General features: G+C 41.0%; 1 protein-coding gene across 1 annotated transcript; it reads right to left on the reverse strand.

Annotated features, from left to right (window-relative positions):
• Nucleotides 1–1089: 1089 nt before the first annotated feature.
• MDFIC2 (MyoD family inhibitor domain containing 2) lies at nt 1090–15359 on the reverse strand. Its single transcript, XM_030956983.1, has 4 exons — nt 15272–15359; nt 8678–8746; nt 4860–5081; nt 1090–1349 (listed from the first exon to the last, which is right to left on the reverse strand). The coding sequence occupies exons 1-4, from the start codon at nt 15357–15359 to the stop codon at nt 1090–1092; spliced, it is 639 nt and encodes a 212-aa protein (XP_030812843.1).
• Nucleotides 15360–17278: the final 1919 nt, after the last annotated feature.

Genomic DNA, 17278 nt, shown 5'->3' on the forward strand with positions numbered 1-17278 from the left:
ACTATCTTTGGTGTTAGTCTATAAATGCCTAATGTGAGCAAGCAATTCTGTATTTTCCTCTGTGCTTAATACCTGTGTTCTGCACCCTCAGGCAGCTGAATTTACATGCTTTGTTGTCATATGTGTAATATGCAACATATATTTCCTTTTTATTAATCAGAAAAGAGATGGAATTTGAAAGCACAACCAGGATAGATACTGTCATTTTGTAATCTCTTGTGCATAGGTGGAGATGCCTGTTTGCACTAGAATAGGTGGCAATATTCTGTTTCTTGCAAAAGTCTTACAAATGAAAATCAAGCAAAGGAGTTACTAGCTATCTATGGGGTAATTCTCCTCTGGAAGTGTGCAGTCAATTCCCATTTAGGCTAATTACACTTAAGAAGCCCTTTCCTACAACTAATGAACAATAGGCATAACCTGTTATTACATAACCATGGGCCAGCACATAAGTACACTGTCGAATTGCAGTACCCTGTGAAAATGCTTCCTCCACAAAATTCACTGGAGATTTTCAGTGACATTTGCTGTAATTACCAGTAGCATGGTTTCTAATTCATTTAAATTTTTTTTCTACCTATACTGGGCATATGAGTGTTTTAAGAGATTGAATAAATAAATTTTTAATTACAAAATGATGCTGTATCATAAATTATTTATAATAACCAACAATGTGTAATACATGTTTAGGTATGAATCCATTAGGAAGATGAACTAATATATATATCAGTCCTAAAATAATGTCCTAATTATTTTGTTCTGTGTTTATGAATGGCGAAATCAGTGTTTAAAGCAATTAAAGGTTTATAAAAGCTTGGATTGACAGTGGGTAAAGCAGCGAGCACACTTGGCACTTAGGAATTCTGTTGTCATCTATGGCAGAGAAGACCCCTTTTTGTCCTTTATTGGTTTCAGCAGTTTGTGGTATCATGCCACCAGAACGGTACAGACATAGAGACCTCCAGGGAGGGAGCAGCAAGATGCACATAGTCCTCATTGACAAAACCTCTGGTTATGATTAATATTAAAAAAAAACCTCCTTTGTAATCTGTCAGGTAGTTTTGAGGAATTTTGTCAATTATTTTCCTATCAGCGATAGCAGACTTCTGAGATCTCCATGGCCAGCTCCAGGCACTCCCCGGTCTCGTGGCAGGACTCAAAGAGGCTGCAATCAATGTCACAGTCACAGTTGCAGTCGTTGCTGCCGTGGTCTTCGTCGGAGGTCTGGTAATATCTATTGGATGGACAACAGGTATCTGTCAGCCAATGTTCACAGGTATCAGGCAGCATTATAAGAAAGTCCCAAAACTGGCAGAACAAGCAGGCCAGGATAAGTGTTGCGCATTCATCTAAGAGAGAGGAAAAGCAGGGAGACGTGAGAACAAGTGTGAGCTGGGATTGCCCAGGTTTAGGCCAGAAGTGAGGGAGTGGGCTAAAAATACATTGATGATAACTACTTCCATAGAGACAAATGAAAAGTTTATTTGCTATTTTAATTGCTCTGGACAAACAACAGCTGTATGAAAAGAATTTGAATGGAAACATTATGTGGTAGTGAAATGCAGAAGAACAAGGCCTTTAAACCAAATTTTATCTTCTCATGCCCATACAGTGAGGAGGCTGAAGAGACACAAGAAGCTGTGAGGAGACACAGCCAGGACAGCTGACCCCAGCTGGCTAGAAGGATAGTTCAGACCATATGGCATCAACATAAATTAGGCAGAAAACAAGCAGGGGTTTCTGCTCAGATAGCTGACTGTGCATCAGTTGGTGAATGGTGAGCAATTGCAATGTGTCTACCTTGTTCTGTATATTCTAATTTTTTATTTAGATATAATTTATTTTTTTTCTTCCTCCCATGTAAAACCACTACATTGTCCTATTACACTGTATTTATCTCATCTCATGAGTTTTCTTCCTTTTACCTTTCTGTCAGCCCCATTCTGCAGTGGGGCCATGAGTGAAGGGTTTCTGTGGGGCTGAGGAAACCATGACACCAGCAGAGGTGACACTGGAGTTTATTTTCATTTTCACAAGAGTTTGCACTAAAAATGTTTAAAGACTACCAAGGACAGGGAGGGAGAGCAGGTCTGGAGAAGAGCATTCAGAGAGGGCAGTGTGTCTCGGCTCAGGGTCCTCCCAACTCCCCACCAAACAGGGTTCTCACCTTTTTGTTCACAAATGTCAGTTTTTCAAAGGAGACAAAAGTTTGGAAGATAGATTATGTAGGATGTGTGTCTGGAGCCAGTGAATATTCCTGAAAACTTGGTCACCATGACTAAAACTCTGTGCTATGTTTGTTCCCTCCCAAAATCAGCTAATTAACTCCTCACCCTTCAGCCTCCAGCATCTGGGGAGGCTGCTCGGGTGCAGCAGGTGTGAGATTCCAACTGTGTGAATCCACTTGGAGCACAGACCCAGACCTTTCCTTTTTTTTTTTTTTTTTTTTGTTTTTGGAAAGGAAAAATGCCTTCAACAATATGAATGTCTTTTCATTGCTTCTTTCAGGAAAGCATATGGTTATAACCACATTTCTTGCCCTAGGATGACTAACTGTGAACTCATTCAACTGCATTGGTTCTGTTGTGGCATTTTCTAGCTCACGTAACATGAAGTTCACTGCCAGGAAGTTTCCAGAATTATGCTTTTTTTTTTTTTTCAGAAAGCTTTCTTGATGAAAAAAAACAAAATTAAAAAATCATTCCAGCTTCTTTATTAAAAAGGCAGTTAAAGCAGGTAGCAAGAACAAATAGCATATGACTGAACTTCTTTCTAAATGGCATATCATCACCAATGTTATCAATATTAATACTTATTTAAATATGTCAAGATCTATTTAGGTTCAGACAAGCACAACTAACTTCTAAGTCAGTTCTGTCAAATAAGAATGACTAGATTTTGGTGATACTCAGTAAGTTCATACTTATATTTTTTCCTAGCTAAATGAACTGAAATAATTATAAAATTGAAACAGTTAATAAGGTGACACCACTGTATTTAATTGTATAAATTTACACTGTAGAAAATGTAATCATTTTATCCAGTAGTTCTTGGTGTAATTAAGACTATTCTTTTTAGATCTCTTATGTTTATTAAATTTCTTTCCTATACATAGATGTGAGAGACAGAATTCAAAGTTATGTCTCAATTAAGGATTTGGCAATTTTTTTTCTCCCTCTCCAAAGATCCATTTTTTCATAACAGTTTTTTTCCCCTGAATATGTTAACCATAATGGTGCTTATGTAATCTGGAGAGAATAGATATGATTCTTAGGGCTTCATCCAGGAAAGAGAGCACACAAAAAGCACAAGATTTTAATAATAAAGTAATGTTTCAGCACAGACTCTGTGATGTGCAGTAAAGATGCTTTTAAATTCCCATCAGAGCACACACCATGAACTGTGATAATGGATGTAACACATTTCAAAAAATCTGCATGTGTGAGGCTTTTTGGTCCTGTTTTAAGTGGGGTAATGTATATAAATAATAGATATTAGCAATTAGACATCCATTCCTATGCATTCATTTATATATTTGAAAATAAATTAGCCACAAACTGCATAAAAGAAGATGCAATCTCTTGTTTTCCCCTCTGTTTTCCCTGCTGTTTGCCAAACGGCATTACTGCGTTTATCTCAGTGAGAACAATGACCTCAGCTCTCCTTCTCTACATTACTAGATTAATTAGCACAAAAGAAGAATTTATAATAATTTTTCTAGCATGCCTCATCTCTAAGTTTCCCTGCTCTTGTTTGGTGGCATCTGCTCACACAGATGATGCTCTGAACAACCCTGGCCCAAAGATTGCTGAAGCCTTTCTGGTCATCCCTGGTGAGACCTGTGAGTGTTATATTTGCTCTTATCTGAGCCCTGGGAACAAAATAATCACCAATTTCCTCATCTATTGCTCTGCCTTCAGAGGTTCTGCAAGCACCAGCAAACAGGATTTGGCCTTATGTATGTGGAATAAGCAGTAAGTTGTCAGAGTGGAGTGAGCTGAGTATGCAATGACAACCACAAATCTGTCTTCCTTTGGTTTTCTTGGCTTCTATCCAGCCCTTAACATTATTAATTAAGCACAGATTGGGTTTTTTTGTTGTTGTTGTTAATTTCCTTCACATTTAGCTTTTTTAAGGAGAATGAAATCTGTTATTTGCATCATATGGTACACACCTGTGTGCCAGTAGTAGTTGAGAGAGACCTCAAACTCAAAAATAGGGAGTGTCAGGACAAGAGGACAAGTTCCCTAAATAAAATAAATACTTCAGATCCTTCTCTGAAATTAAGCATATTCCAATAGATGTATCATAGACATCCCTTTTTAAGGATCTGTGACACAATAGAGATGTTAATGATTCTTGGAGAACAGGGCACTTTATTGTGTTGATTCTCTATTTAGAAATGCTTAATTTAGGAATTGTCAAAAGACATGCACGACAGATCCCAGCTCCATTGGATATAACACACTAATCCATTATTGCAAAAGGCACTCAAAAGAAACTTCTGAAATACTTCACAAAGCCTTTTTTTAACATCCACTGGAATAACCAGGAATAGATTTATCTGATACTGACACTGGTGCCTCTGTGCAAACCCTCATTGCTGAAGTACAAATGCTCTGTGGCACAATAAGCTCTAAGCTCCTCTTCTATGACTTTAGTATCACTGACAATTTAAGATCGTCTTCTAGAAATTCTCATCTATCATACAAATGTCTGCAGGGCAACTTAACATTGCTTTTGGCGATGTTCTTGAACCTCCTGTTCAACGTTTAATTTCGAGTTGGTTATACATAGTTCTTTTGCAGTGGGCATTATTTAGAAATCAGCTCAAATGTGATCTGTTTTATAAAACATACCGTCACTGTCTCTCTGATGCACTGATGCATCATCTTCAATGTAAGAGAATTCTCTGCATTTCTCCAGGGAAGCAATGGATGATCTGCTTGCATCTGACAATTTCTTCTCATTTTTGGTACCCTTTGATGAAGCGTCTGTGATGCTGAATTCTGCGACAGAACTCATAACAATACCTTTCATAGGCTTTTCATCTGTGTGTTTTTCATTTGTAAGCTGGTTATCTGGTGGGATTAGGAAAAAAAAGACTGTGATACCAAGGCAGAGATCTGAGAGAATAACATATGCAGAATTTTCAAACCTACAGTTGTTTACTTCCAAGGCCTAACCCTTCTCACCTAATGATTTCAGTCTCTTTACAGAGTTTTATTCATAGTAAAGGTATTTGTGAACTTGCCTTCTAAGGTTTTCTCTTAAACCCAGGGGACTTAGAGGCTGAGTAATAATTCACTTCCAGTGGGTGGGATCAAGTTTGGAAAGAAAACAGAACTGTTGCCTTGGTTGACTAACTTCAATTTGTGACATAAAAGAAGGCAAAACAATTATCTTGTTGTTTTTCCGCTGCAACTTCATTTCCCTAAATTAACAGCCAACAATGCGCACGTGGGCGGTACCTGGATGCAGATGTGCCAGCTCACCGTGGTTCATAATCCTGTAGCAAAGACAGGCAGATGGTCTCTGTTTAGCATCCAGATTCCTTGTTTCATAACTTCATCCCCACTTGCGTTGTTGGCCTGGAAGTCAGCTAGGAGATGGGATACTTCACATGCTGTCAGCGTGCCAGAGAGGCAGCTCAAAAACCAGAGGGAGAGCTTAATTTTAAGCCCCAACTAGGGGAAAGGTTAAGAAGAGTTCTGAGTTCAATTTATTCTTGAAGAACTCCTCAGGCACAGATAAACATGGGTTGATATATAGTTTCACTCGATCTCTGAAGTGATCAAGTGGCCAAGAAACACAGTCATTCTCTCCATGGCAGGGATGATAAAACCTCATCAGTTCTTATCTACAGCTGATTAACTCCTGCACCTCACATCAAGCACAGCCTCACTTTTTATCTCACTTAAATCTTGTGATATGCTTGCTCTTGAGCTATATACAGAAAATCAATCTTTACAAACACCTCAGTTTTGCAAATGCTACTTTCCAAGAGGAACGGTAAGTGCTCTGAAGTGGTTCAACAGCACTTGCCTGCAAGGAGGCTGAAGAGAGGCCCTGCATATCCCTTGGTTTTTATGTACCTTTGACTTCTGACCTATGTTAAAGAAAAGCCAAGGAAAGGCTGACAGAGAGTGAAACCTTGATGAGACTGCGGCTGTTCCCCCAGTATCCTTGCAGAGAGAGGAGGAAACGTGGATGGGATGGATGGGTTGCAGAGTAAGTGAAAAACCAGTGCAACCATAAGGCTTGAAGAGGGGGGAAGCAAGGATTTGAGAGATAAGTAGAATTGTTTTGTGAGTCCAAAAGACACAAGCCCTACCTGTTAGCCAGGTGCCAATATCACAAATGGGTCCTGTTTGTTCACACTGAGAGCTACACCCAGGCTGAGCCTTTGGATACACACAGACCAAATCAAAAGGCTTAGGCAAGAATAACTATTATTTTCCACTTTCAAAATCTGCCCAAAAATGTAAACTAGATATGTTTTAATTCATGATATATTTGTTGAGTTCCCCAATTCTGCAACAATACAATGGCCCACAGAATGCATTTAAGCATTCAAGAAGCGAGACTGAAAAAAAAGTCTGACAGAAGTAATCAGTAAATGCCAGACTGACATTTACTGTATCCACCGACTTCTACTATTCATACTTGGAGTCAATTTTTATTCTTGAAGTGCTGTTGAAGAGAAATCAAAACCAGAAATAGAAAGGCATAGACATAACCTGAATTTTTCAATACAGCACCATCAAACAAAAGGGTAACAAAAGCTGTCACTCAGGGACTCTTCTGTTTGTTAAAGCATACTACATCTTGGAAAATACAGTACATTTTAGTGTCAGACTTTTAGTTTGAAAAGCTCCCTTTCAGTAATGTTATACTTGTCTTGTACTGCTAGATCAAGTCTTCACGCAATCACCGTAACAAGCAACTTGCTATGACAAGCGAGATCCTTGCTTCCAGAAAACACTGCAGGAGAGGCTAAAGCAGTGCACAATTATAGGTCTCCATTTCATTTTTATGCAATTACCTTCAGTTCAGCTGTGGGTCCATCTACATTATGTCCTTTGTCAATTTAATGTTTGCACAAAGCGTCTGAAGAAATAAAGATTGTGCTAGACCAGCAGAAAAAAAAGGTGGTTAGCTCTTTTTTTTTTCCTATTATAGTTTGTTGGTAGATGGAACAGTAGTAGGTTGAGAGTTTGGAACAAATAGATGTAGCCAAATAGGCTTTAAAAATATATTACATACCACTCATAGTATTTATGATTATTGTTAAATGAGAATATAAAAAACCCCAAATTACAATTAGAAATGGGAAGAGGGTCAAACTTCGCAACTCTCTTTTAAGAGCCTGTGTTCAGCTTCAAATGTCCACATATGTCTGTGTTTTTAACGTATAGAAATCAACCACTGAAGTGAACTTAAAGGGAAAAATAAAATGTATCATGATGAAGAAATCTCAGATTATTCAGTGTTAGACTGTTAGGCAGAGGCTGCTAAAGGTACACCCCCACAATGTGCCATTTTTAAATAGTATGAAGTGGCAACTTTCTTCCTCACATGGGGAAGCTGGGATTCGCCTTGGCTGTTGCAGTAGGAGACTGGGATTGTTCACCCATGTTTGTATTAAAGACAGTCTCAATACTCACATGGAATTTCTTTTTTCTTTTTCTTTTTGGAGTTGGGCGATTCAGATGGCTGACTACAAGTGTCTAAATTCATAAAAGCACAAAGTAAACCACTTACTTTTCGCTGATGCCAGCCCCAGATCCCTCTGGTTAATAGGGAGGAGCAGTGATACCAAGAGTGGCATTTGCAGTATGTCCCCTGACCTCTATTTCTCTTCATTTGCTTTAGGCACAAACCAGCATCTTGCAGCCCTGGAGAAGAGGAGACTGCAGTTTCCCTGCATGCTTCTGAAATGATATTTAATATAGAGGTATTCAAGGGCTCTAAGTCTATTTTTGATAAAGGACAGAGGGTTTAAGAGGTACTCTGTTCTGCTGAACAGGGACTGCAGCAATGCAGGTAATCCAAAGCAGCTCTTGGAGCAGCTGTTTAGGAGGAGACTCCACTGAAGGAGAAGGAGAATTGATCTCTGACCCTCCTAGGGCTCATCCACATCTTACAGGCAAAGGACAAAGGAGCCTGTGGCTCTACTCAATGCTGGCATTTATTCCAAATCCATCCTGGCAGTGGCCCTTTGTCTCACATCCCTGTATCAAGGAGTCCCAAGGGTTAATGCTAAACTGTGTGGAAAACTGTAGCAGTTCAGGACCTGTAACTTTTCAATTTTCCCCTGAGGCATGTTGGTGTATAAGTGCAGCGTTCATTATGCCGTGCCCTGCTGTCGCTACCTGTCTGTTTAATGTAGCACATGCTCATCACTGAAAGAGCTGTGTGCCATGTCCATTCAGTCCCCTGATGACACAGGCAGAGCTGCATCAGACCTGATGGATGAAAACTTGTACGTATGAAGGCTTGATCTGAACACGCTTGGTTCTCATGGAACCATGAAACCCAAACCTCGGGGCTTGGCAGCAGTGCTTGAAAAAGGCAAAAGCCAAAGAAAAACAAAACACTTTTTCTTGATCATTTAAGGGATATAATGGTCTGCCAGGGAGGGAGTGTCTCTGCATGCATAGGGACAGTAGCTTACCTGGATGGTCCTCACTGCTCGATGTCACCCCAGGGAGGGCCAGTAGAGGCAGGGAGCTGGTGCGACGGTCTTGGTGGAGAGAAGAAAACAAAATTGAAGAGGGATAAGCATCAAATGAATGTGGTTTGGCACAGCTATCACCCTCAGCCACTTTGTGACAGTCATTGACTTCAGGAGTTGGTGGTCTGAGGTCAAACAGAAGCAAATCTGCTTCCTTGCTGAGGGAGGTTACATGCCATGGTGTGCTGTTTGTGTTACCCTCTGTCTCTTTTCAGGAAAGGAAGCAAAAAATGAAACAAACTGCCAAGACAGAAAGTTTCAAGAAGAGGTGAAGAGGATCACCACAAACACCGCAATTCAGGTAGGTACAGAAAATTTGAGAGCTGGGAGGTCTGAGATGAAATGTGGGGCATCCTCCATGCCCAAACACCTCAGAAACCTTAAATGAGGATCCCAAATCATGAGTAAAGGAGAAGAGAGGAAATTTAAGCCCGAACTTCAAGCTTCATGGCTTGTCAGTCTTGGTGGACAAGATGCCCAAGGTCCCTGTGGTGGCAAGCCCAGGTCCCCACATGGAGCAATGCTGAGCTCCTCCACCTCGGATGCTCCTGCCAGGCTGTTCACTCCATGCCTAAGGCTTGGAGGCTTAAATCTCCTTTCCTTCTCTCTCCAAGTGTCAGGGAGGCAAAATAGGAGGAGGTGTGGTACTATCCCAGCAGTGAGTGCAGCAGATGGAGCAAACTCCATGGGAACTGCTGTTGCCCACATGGAGAGGCTGGAGGGAGCGCGGGCGCCGTGGCCCATCAGAAGGGAGCTGCTCCAGACCCATATATCACAGGGCCTTTCAGAGATTCGTGCCCATTACATTTTGCTGAGCTCAGGCAGAAGGATGCAGGGGATTTGGAGACTGTTTATTTTTGTCATGAGGAAACAGGAAATAGTACACAAGGCTATAAATATATCCCAGGCTTCAGATGACATCATGAACTCGTGCAAGTGCTTCACCACTGATTTATGATGATGGACTGGTAATTCACAGGAGCTTTGGGTTTACTTTATTTTGCTGTTGCAGTAACAAAGCTAATGGTGCAATCCCGGGAGGGGGTATTTTATCAATAGTGAATTTTTGACCTCATTGCATACATTGTAACTTCATGAATTAGTGACCCAGCTAACTGTAAAGCCTTCTATAGGCTTATTGTAAATCTATCACAGGACTGGCAAAAACTTTTGGCCCAGATCCTAAGCTCTGACAGGCATGTGTTGATGGACTGCATAGCAAGCACTTCCACTAATATTTCTCACTAATTATGCCATATATTAAGAAAAAATGAATGAAGCCAATGTTTATATGCCGCTTTAACTGCTTTTCATATAAGAAAGCAACACAATCCCTAATAAATTTTCACCTTCAACATTTCTATTCATTATAATTTTTACCATGATGAATGAAGTTAGAACTGGAGAGGGAGGGGGTTCATCTTGAAATCTGTTCAGTGAATGACTGAATTTACTTCCCTTCCCCAACTTGTGTCGAGGAAGGAGGGAACAGATGGACACAGGAAGAAGAGGGAGGCGAGTGCGGAACGAAGGAGATGGGTGAGGAACAGATGGAGTCAGGAGAAAGTGAAGAGGAGAGTCAGCAAGGATGGTAGAAAAGTTTTCCACTTGACCTTGAGTTGAAATGAAGATCTGCACGCAGCATGGGCATGGGGCAGCTAGCTTTTTGGGTTGCATCCTTTTTTCTCTCCATGGCACTTAGCTCTAAGGACTTGTGGGCCATCCCAGCAGCTCAGTGCATCCCAGGGGACCTGCAGAGGCAGGAGCTGGATTTTCCCTAGGGGTCACCTGCTGCAGAAGGGCACCTGCATTGTGTTCAAGTCATGTAATGGTAATGGCAGGGGAGGACTGTGTGCCAACACAGGAACAAAAATGGGTTGGGATGTTGTAATTCTCCCAGGCATCCTAGCCAAGCCAGAAATTGGAGTTTATAATTTTGAAGAAGTGTACTACACCCAGTTTGTTAGGATCCAATAGCCAAAATACTCAGAGTAATTTATGATTTTACCTGCTTGAAGCAAGACATTTGAGATGGCCTGATTTTCAGAATATGCTGAGCATCTGTGTTTTGATGTGTATTGAATTATATATCCCAAATCACTAGTAAGTCCCGGAAAATCTTGATTGTATTCTTAATTCGGTTAAATTGCCTGCATATATTCCACTGGTTCTGGCTTTGCTGGCTAAAGAATGGAAGAGGTGAAAGCTAAATATTGGCCATGTGTGTCATTCCCTTTGAAGAAAATGGGAGCCATGTGCACTCACCTAACAGCAATGTTTGGCCCCAAGTATGATTTCACAGCTGGGCCCTAACTTCAGGAATGCCAAAGCACTAAATGACTCAATTGGAGTAATCTGATCAATGCTGTATTTTTGCTGTGGATTTAAATTGCTCACACAGCAAGAGCAGAGTTGGTTTTCTTCTCTCTCAAAATCACTTTTCTCTGCAGACTTGATAGCATAAATATGAAGTATTGCTCTCATCACAGAAATAAGTGAAATGGCAGAAAACGTATGTCAAATAAAATGCACAACATTACGTCCTTTTTACTTTTTGGAGGCTGTTTAAGAAAACGGCTTCATTAATTTTGACTGAATAAAAGGTTCCTTTAAGGGATTTCAATAGGTGACATGAAAAATGTTAATATGAATGATCAAGACAATGGAGGTTAAAACTGTTTTGAAAATATGTTTCTTTTATAGATCTCGGCTGTTGGAAGAGTTACAGAATAAATATATGGTAGTGCTGACATTCAGTGCTGTTTCATCTTAGCAAAGAGTTTTTAATAAAGAAAATTCTTTTCAAGGAATGCTTTCTGCAGCCAGTCTTCAAAAAGAGGTTTCCCCCCCTCCCAGTTTAATAAAATTAAAGTAATTTATGTCATATTGATATGTCGATATGTTTTTCAATAAACTTTTTCACAGAGATTTTTTTAAAATTCTCTTCACTTTAAAAATTATAATTATATGTCTTCCTCCCACTTTGAAAATGGCACAAGGTGCTCATTTGCAGAGCTCTACTGTTCAAATCTTCACTGAGAATAGAAATGTCATGACTCAGTTAACAATGCTTTATTATTCACATTGATCTTTTTTTATAGTGTTCTTTATCTCAAAAACATTGTAAATCAGATATCATCCTCCCACTCTTTTGTTCATTTGCAAATTTTTATTATTCTAGTTTAAAAAAGCAATGGAGTGTCAAGAGTCAGTGTATATTGTTTATGTTCTTTTTTGCTTTAAAATTACTTTTAACTATAATAAGTAAGATGTATAGCAGGGAAAAAAAGCTGCATTTAAAGATGCTTAAAAAAGAATTGAAGGGATCAGTGTGAATTTTATGCTGTTCTCTTACACCTTGGAGTTGTAACGACTTTGCAAGAAGGGGGACTGAGCGATTTATGAAAAGGTTTTTATGTGCTAAGTCCAAAGTCCTTGTTGCATCAGACACCATCAACTGTGTTAAAGGCTGGACATAATTCATGCCCTAAATGACCACAACAGCAAAATTCCCAGTGTGTTCACTGGCTGATTGCAGGGCCTGCCCAGAGCCCTTCCTGTCCATCGCTCCCTGTCTCAGCCTGGTGCGAGGTCCTCAGGGGCCCTCAGGTGATGAGCACCAAGATAAATCACTGAATTGTCACAGGAACCTCACAGCTTTGGTATCAGTGCTAAATGCAGCAGAAACACAACATTAATTGATCAACAGGTAAGGCAACCCCTGAAACCCATGGGGCTGGATGTGGGATACAGCTGAGCACCTTTCAGGAGAGCCTTATTGAAGCCCTCAGGACTTGTTTGTAGATCAGCTCTCCCAAATTCCCCTTCAGCCACTGTTTTCTCTCCCTGTCATGCTTTTCTTTAGGTCCATATTTCTGTCCTGGCAGTTGTGACTTTTTGAATGGCTTTCATGAGACAAATCTATTACAGGAATTGGGGATAGTCCAGGGAGCAGCAGGATCTTGTGGTATTTCACATGCTTCTTGCTGTTAGGTAATTTTTTATCATTTTTTCCCTGTTTTGAATTTTATGATCAGAGCATCCTGGCACCCTGTTGTTATTCCAGCAGGTCTTGAAAAAGATCATCCTCTCTGGGAGCCACTGAGATGGAGTGGCTGTACCTGAAGTTGTATTTAAGCCCCAGACTATATTTTTTTGGGTCTTATTGAATTGTAGAGTGGTTTGGGTTGGAAGGGACTGAAAGACCATCTAGTTCTAACCACCCACCATAAGCAGGGGCACTTTCCACTAGACCAGGTTGCTCCAAGCCCTGTGGAACTTGGCCTTGAACACTCCAGGGATGGAGAAGACCTTGTAGGTGTGTGATGGTCCTATTGTATGAAACAGCCCTAAAAAGCATTGTAAATTCAAAGTCTCTGATGGGGCTGCCTGCACAGCCCTCATGGACATCTTGTTGTTTTGCAGGGCTAACTCAAACCTCTCAAATTCTCTTTATTCCTCACTGCACAGAGTGAAACTGGAAGGTTTGATGTATTGTCTCATTTGAATTGACCTTACTGTTTTCAAAGCAGAGAAAAAACAAATTTTACAATTGTTATTGTTGTTGTTGTTTCCTCGATGTCACTGCTGCATTAATTCACTCTTCCTTCCTCTCATGGTTAATGACTCACCCCACAATGAGGTTAAGGTTGTCTGCCAATATGACCAAATTTCAGAAACAAAATCCTAATCTGAGCTGAGTAGCCAGAAGTGGACAGGGCTTTAAGTAATACACAGGCACAGTAACTAAAGGTAGGTGTCACCCATGGACATCCTTGTGTAATTACTCACTTTTTAGCTGAGGAAATTTATAGGTAATATAAAACAGAAAATGCTGAGTTTATTACAAAAGAATTTTTTTCCATGTAAAACTCTGTGTCATTAAATTTGGAAAGCACTTAAAATTCTCAGTTTTATTTTTGGTAATCACTATGTATTGAAAAGTGAAAATATCAGAGAGATCTCTAGGCAGAATTTGTGAACTTTCCAATGAAAAGACAGCACAGTGTCTTCCTTTCGTGTCCCAAGGTCCTTGACAACTGTGCTGCTTTCTGAATGACACAGAAGTTGTGTGCCAAGAGTTTATTCCCAAAGCAGGCATTACACACAGTTATGGTCACAAGATATCCCTGCACAGCATTAATGCCAGAGCTGCTCCGAGACTGTCAGCATTTTCATTTGGTGGGGGGAAACACCAACAAACCCACATATATTAACACCATCAAACCCATATCTATTCTTAAAATAAATCCAAACAATTTTAATGGTGTGAAATAGAGCTGCAAATCACAGAAGATGCAGCATTTCTCACAGGTAGTCCTTAGAGCTCTATTGTTGGTAAGTTGACACATGATAATATATGACTACAACCCTCCACATCTTCTAATATGGTATAAAAGCTTTTCTTTGATTTGAACCCAATGGTGAGTGGCAATCTGTGAGAGTCTTATGTCTTCTATGAGACTTTTCCAGCAAACACTTCCATTTGTTTTCCTCTTGCCTGCATGCCGTGCTGGAACACAACTGGGAGCTGGACTTGCACACTGTAATAAACATTATTAATCTTATTGCCATCTGAGCACCTCCCCAGGTGTTGCAGAACAGGCTGTGCTGGACCGTGCTGGAAAACTACTTATTTATCTTTGAAAGGGCTTGATCCTGTACCACCAGATGTCAAAGAAAACAGTTCCAGGGAGCTCAGATCAGGCTTCAAACCTGCCTCCAATATGGTGGCCTTCTCTGGGTTTCCTTGCTCTTTTCCTCAGAAAAAGGCATAGACAAAGCAATTAGCAATATCTGAAGCAGAAGATGTATCATGCTGTGCATCTTTTCACAAATCCTTTTTTCCCCCTGCACTAAAGATGCAGAACATCTATTCTGGGGGCAGACAGACGACATCCACTGTTGCTTATGTATGTAATAAGTACTCTTAAAACGGTGTAGTCTTGCCGGCTCTGGCAAAGGCAAACATGGTAAGTGTTCTGCTCACAGCACTAAACACACTTCTCTCACTGTGCAGTGGAAGAATGTGTTTAAACTCACAGTCTATCACTATTCCTGGATAGTGTAGGAGAGTCAGGAACACTCAAGATGTCTTTTCCTGTGTATATTAACTTGTTCTGAAGAAAATAGTGTTCTTAGAAAACACAACTCTTATGGCAGAAGAAAGTTTCCTTCATGATTGTGCTACAAAGGTTTCCAAACAGCTGCTTGTTCCTTTGGGTGCATGAAATATGAGGTTCAGGCTGCTCAGAAGTGCCAAACACGTAATTTCTTCTCACCGTGGCACCTTTGTTGCGGTCATTTCCACCTGGCTGTGTGATGCTGGCAAGTGCAGTAGTAGCACAATGTCTGCATTGTGTGAGCTCTTGGAGGAGAGCTGTAGAGCTCCACAGCCCCAAGGAAATGCCAGTCTTCCCAGATCTGTTTGTTTGTCCTGCTTCACCAGGAGCTGCATTCACAAGTTTTGTTACTCTGATGTGGGCAGTGAACACCAGAGTTTCAGGTGTTGCTGGACAGTAGCACAGCTCTTACCTGTCTGTGCACAAGGAGTGAAGGGTTCTTGGGCAAGCTTCAGCAGGCTGGGCTTGCCAAGGCCACAGGAGTGGCACACCTTGTCCATCCTCCTCAGGCACAGGTGAGAGCCCAGTGCTCTCCCCAACACTCCCTGACATCAAAATCATCACTGAAGTTTTGCACAAGGCTCAGGTGTACAACCCCTTCCAAACGAGGAGGCCACAGCCCAGGCCCTGAGAGGAAGAAGTGGGTGTCAAAGAAATGGAAGAGGTGCCACTATTTTAACACAGATTAGGCAAAATCTAACCCCCATTAATCCTTCAGAGCAGGGCCACTGGTTTGTTCTTTTTCAATCTGTTCTGTATTCAAAGCAAGCATGGTTTTTTCTGTCACTATACTGCTATTGTTAACAACTATAAATGTATTAAAAACACAGGGGCATTTTAGTATGTGTATTGTGCATAAGAAATATTGTTACATGACAAGCTCCAATTGGCAAGCGAAAAGAGGTTTTATTGAAGGAAATAGCAGTAGCAAACAGTGAACTATGCAGAATAATGGTAATTGTTCCTTTAACATTGGCAGCGCGCGTTCACTTAATATGACTGCTCCTCTGTCTCTGCCTCATCCAGACCCAGAGGACCTGTTAGACAAGCAGGCAGCCACCTCTCTCTGGGATCAAGCTGTCAATGCAAACTTGCTTTCTTTCTATTTCTCCGAGCTAAGCTATACCCCCAGAGCTCCCGAAGCTTTTCCTGAGTGAAAGCTTTAAAAAAGCTCCATTCTAAATTACATCACACGAGCTGTTCTCTTCAGACTGACAGAACAAAAGCAGGAGCGGGGGGGTGGAAATGCCAAAAGTACCATCTGAATGACTTGAGTTGCACAGGATGATTTACCTCCTCATGCTTTATCAGAGCAGGAAAACATTTTGACCTTGCCCACCAAAGCCTCTAAGTAGCAGAGAAAGTTTGCATCATATGTGTTTCCAGTACGAATAGAATCACAGAATGGTTTGGATTGGAGGAGACCTTAAGGATCATACTATTCCAAGCCCTCTGCCATGGGCAGAGACACTTTCCAACAGATGAGGTTTCTCAGAGCTCCATCCAGCCTGGTCTTGAACATTTCCAGGGATGAGGCATCCACAACTTCTTGCTGTCTTCACAGTAAAACATTTCTTCCTAATACCCAGTCTAAACCTACACTTCTTCAGATTTAAGTCATCCCCCCTTATCTATCACTTCATGCCTTTGTCAAAAGCCCCCTCCCAGCTCTCTTGTAGGGCCTCATGAGGTACTGAATCCATTTGGTACAGGTTTTTGGTTGCAACAATGGGGTCTTGGGTGCCCATTCCTAATTGGACCGAGGTGCTTTCTAAAATTTTTGGATTATGTGGTTTCTAACACAGCCAGCTCATTGCTACTGGAGGAGCCCAGCCTGTGGGTGCTGCCTAGCTTGGTGTACTCATCATTTAATCAGCAACACCCCAATTAATGGTCATGGTGAGCACTGCTGAGGGCCACTGCCAAAATCTGAAAGGTCTCTTGAGTTGGCTCCATCTGGGACTCTCCAAATGACATTTTCAGAAGTAATTGGAGCAGATAAGCATTACCCACTTCTGGAGTGGCTGGGTAGAAAGCAGATAAATTGGCATATCTCCCCACTCGAAAGGCTTTCAGATGGCGTTAATTGGTATGAGAAGCCTCAGTTAGGAAAACATCCTCAGCTGGGAGGGGAGGGGGTCACAGGCCTTTCTTCTCCTTTAGCAGATAAATAGAGGAAAGAGGGCAAACAACATCATGGCTGTTCTGCAGGTAATGTGCAAAATTGGTAGCCCTGGAAAGGAGGCAGCTTAAGGGTTGCCTGATACCAAAGTAATCAAGTGATATCCTGCAAGCGAGAATAAGCAGCATTTTTGTGGCTCCTAAACTGACCCTTTTGGGGTTCTTACTCAATTTTTATAAGAGAATGATGGTCAGGTTATGAGCTTGCTGTCATGCTCTAAAGCTTTTAGGCTTAGCC

The sequence above is a fragment of the Camarhynchus parvulus genome, chromosome 12, assembly GCF_901933205.1.
Source record: "Camarhynchus parvulus chromosome 12, STF_HiC, whole genome shotgun sequence".
Lineage (NCBI taxonomy): Eukaryota > Metazoa > Chordata > Aves > Passeriformes > Thraupidae > Camarhynchus > Camarhynchus parvulus.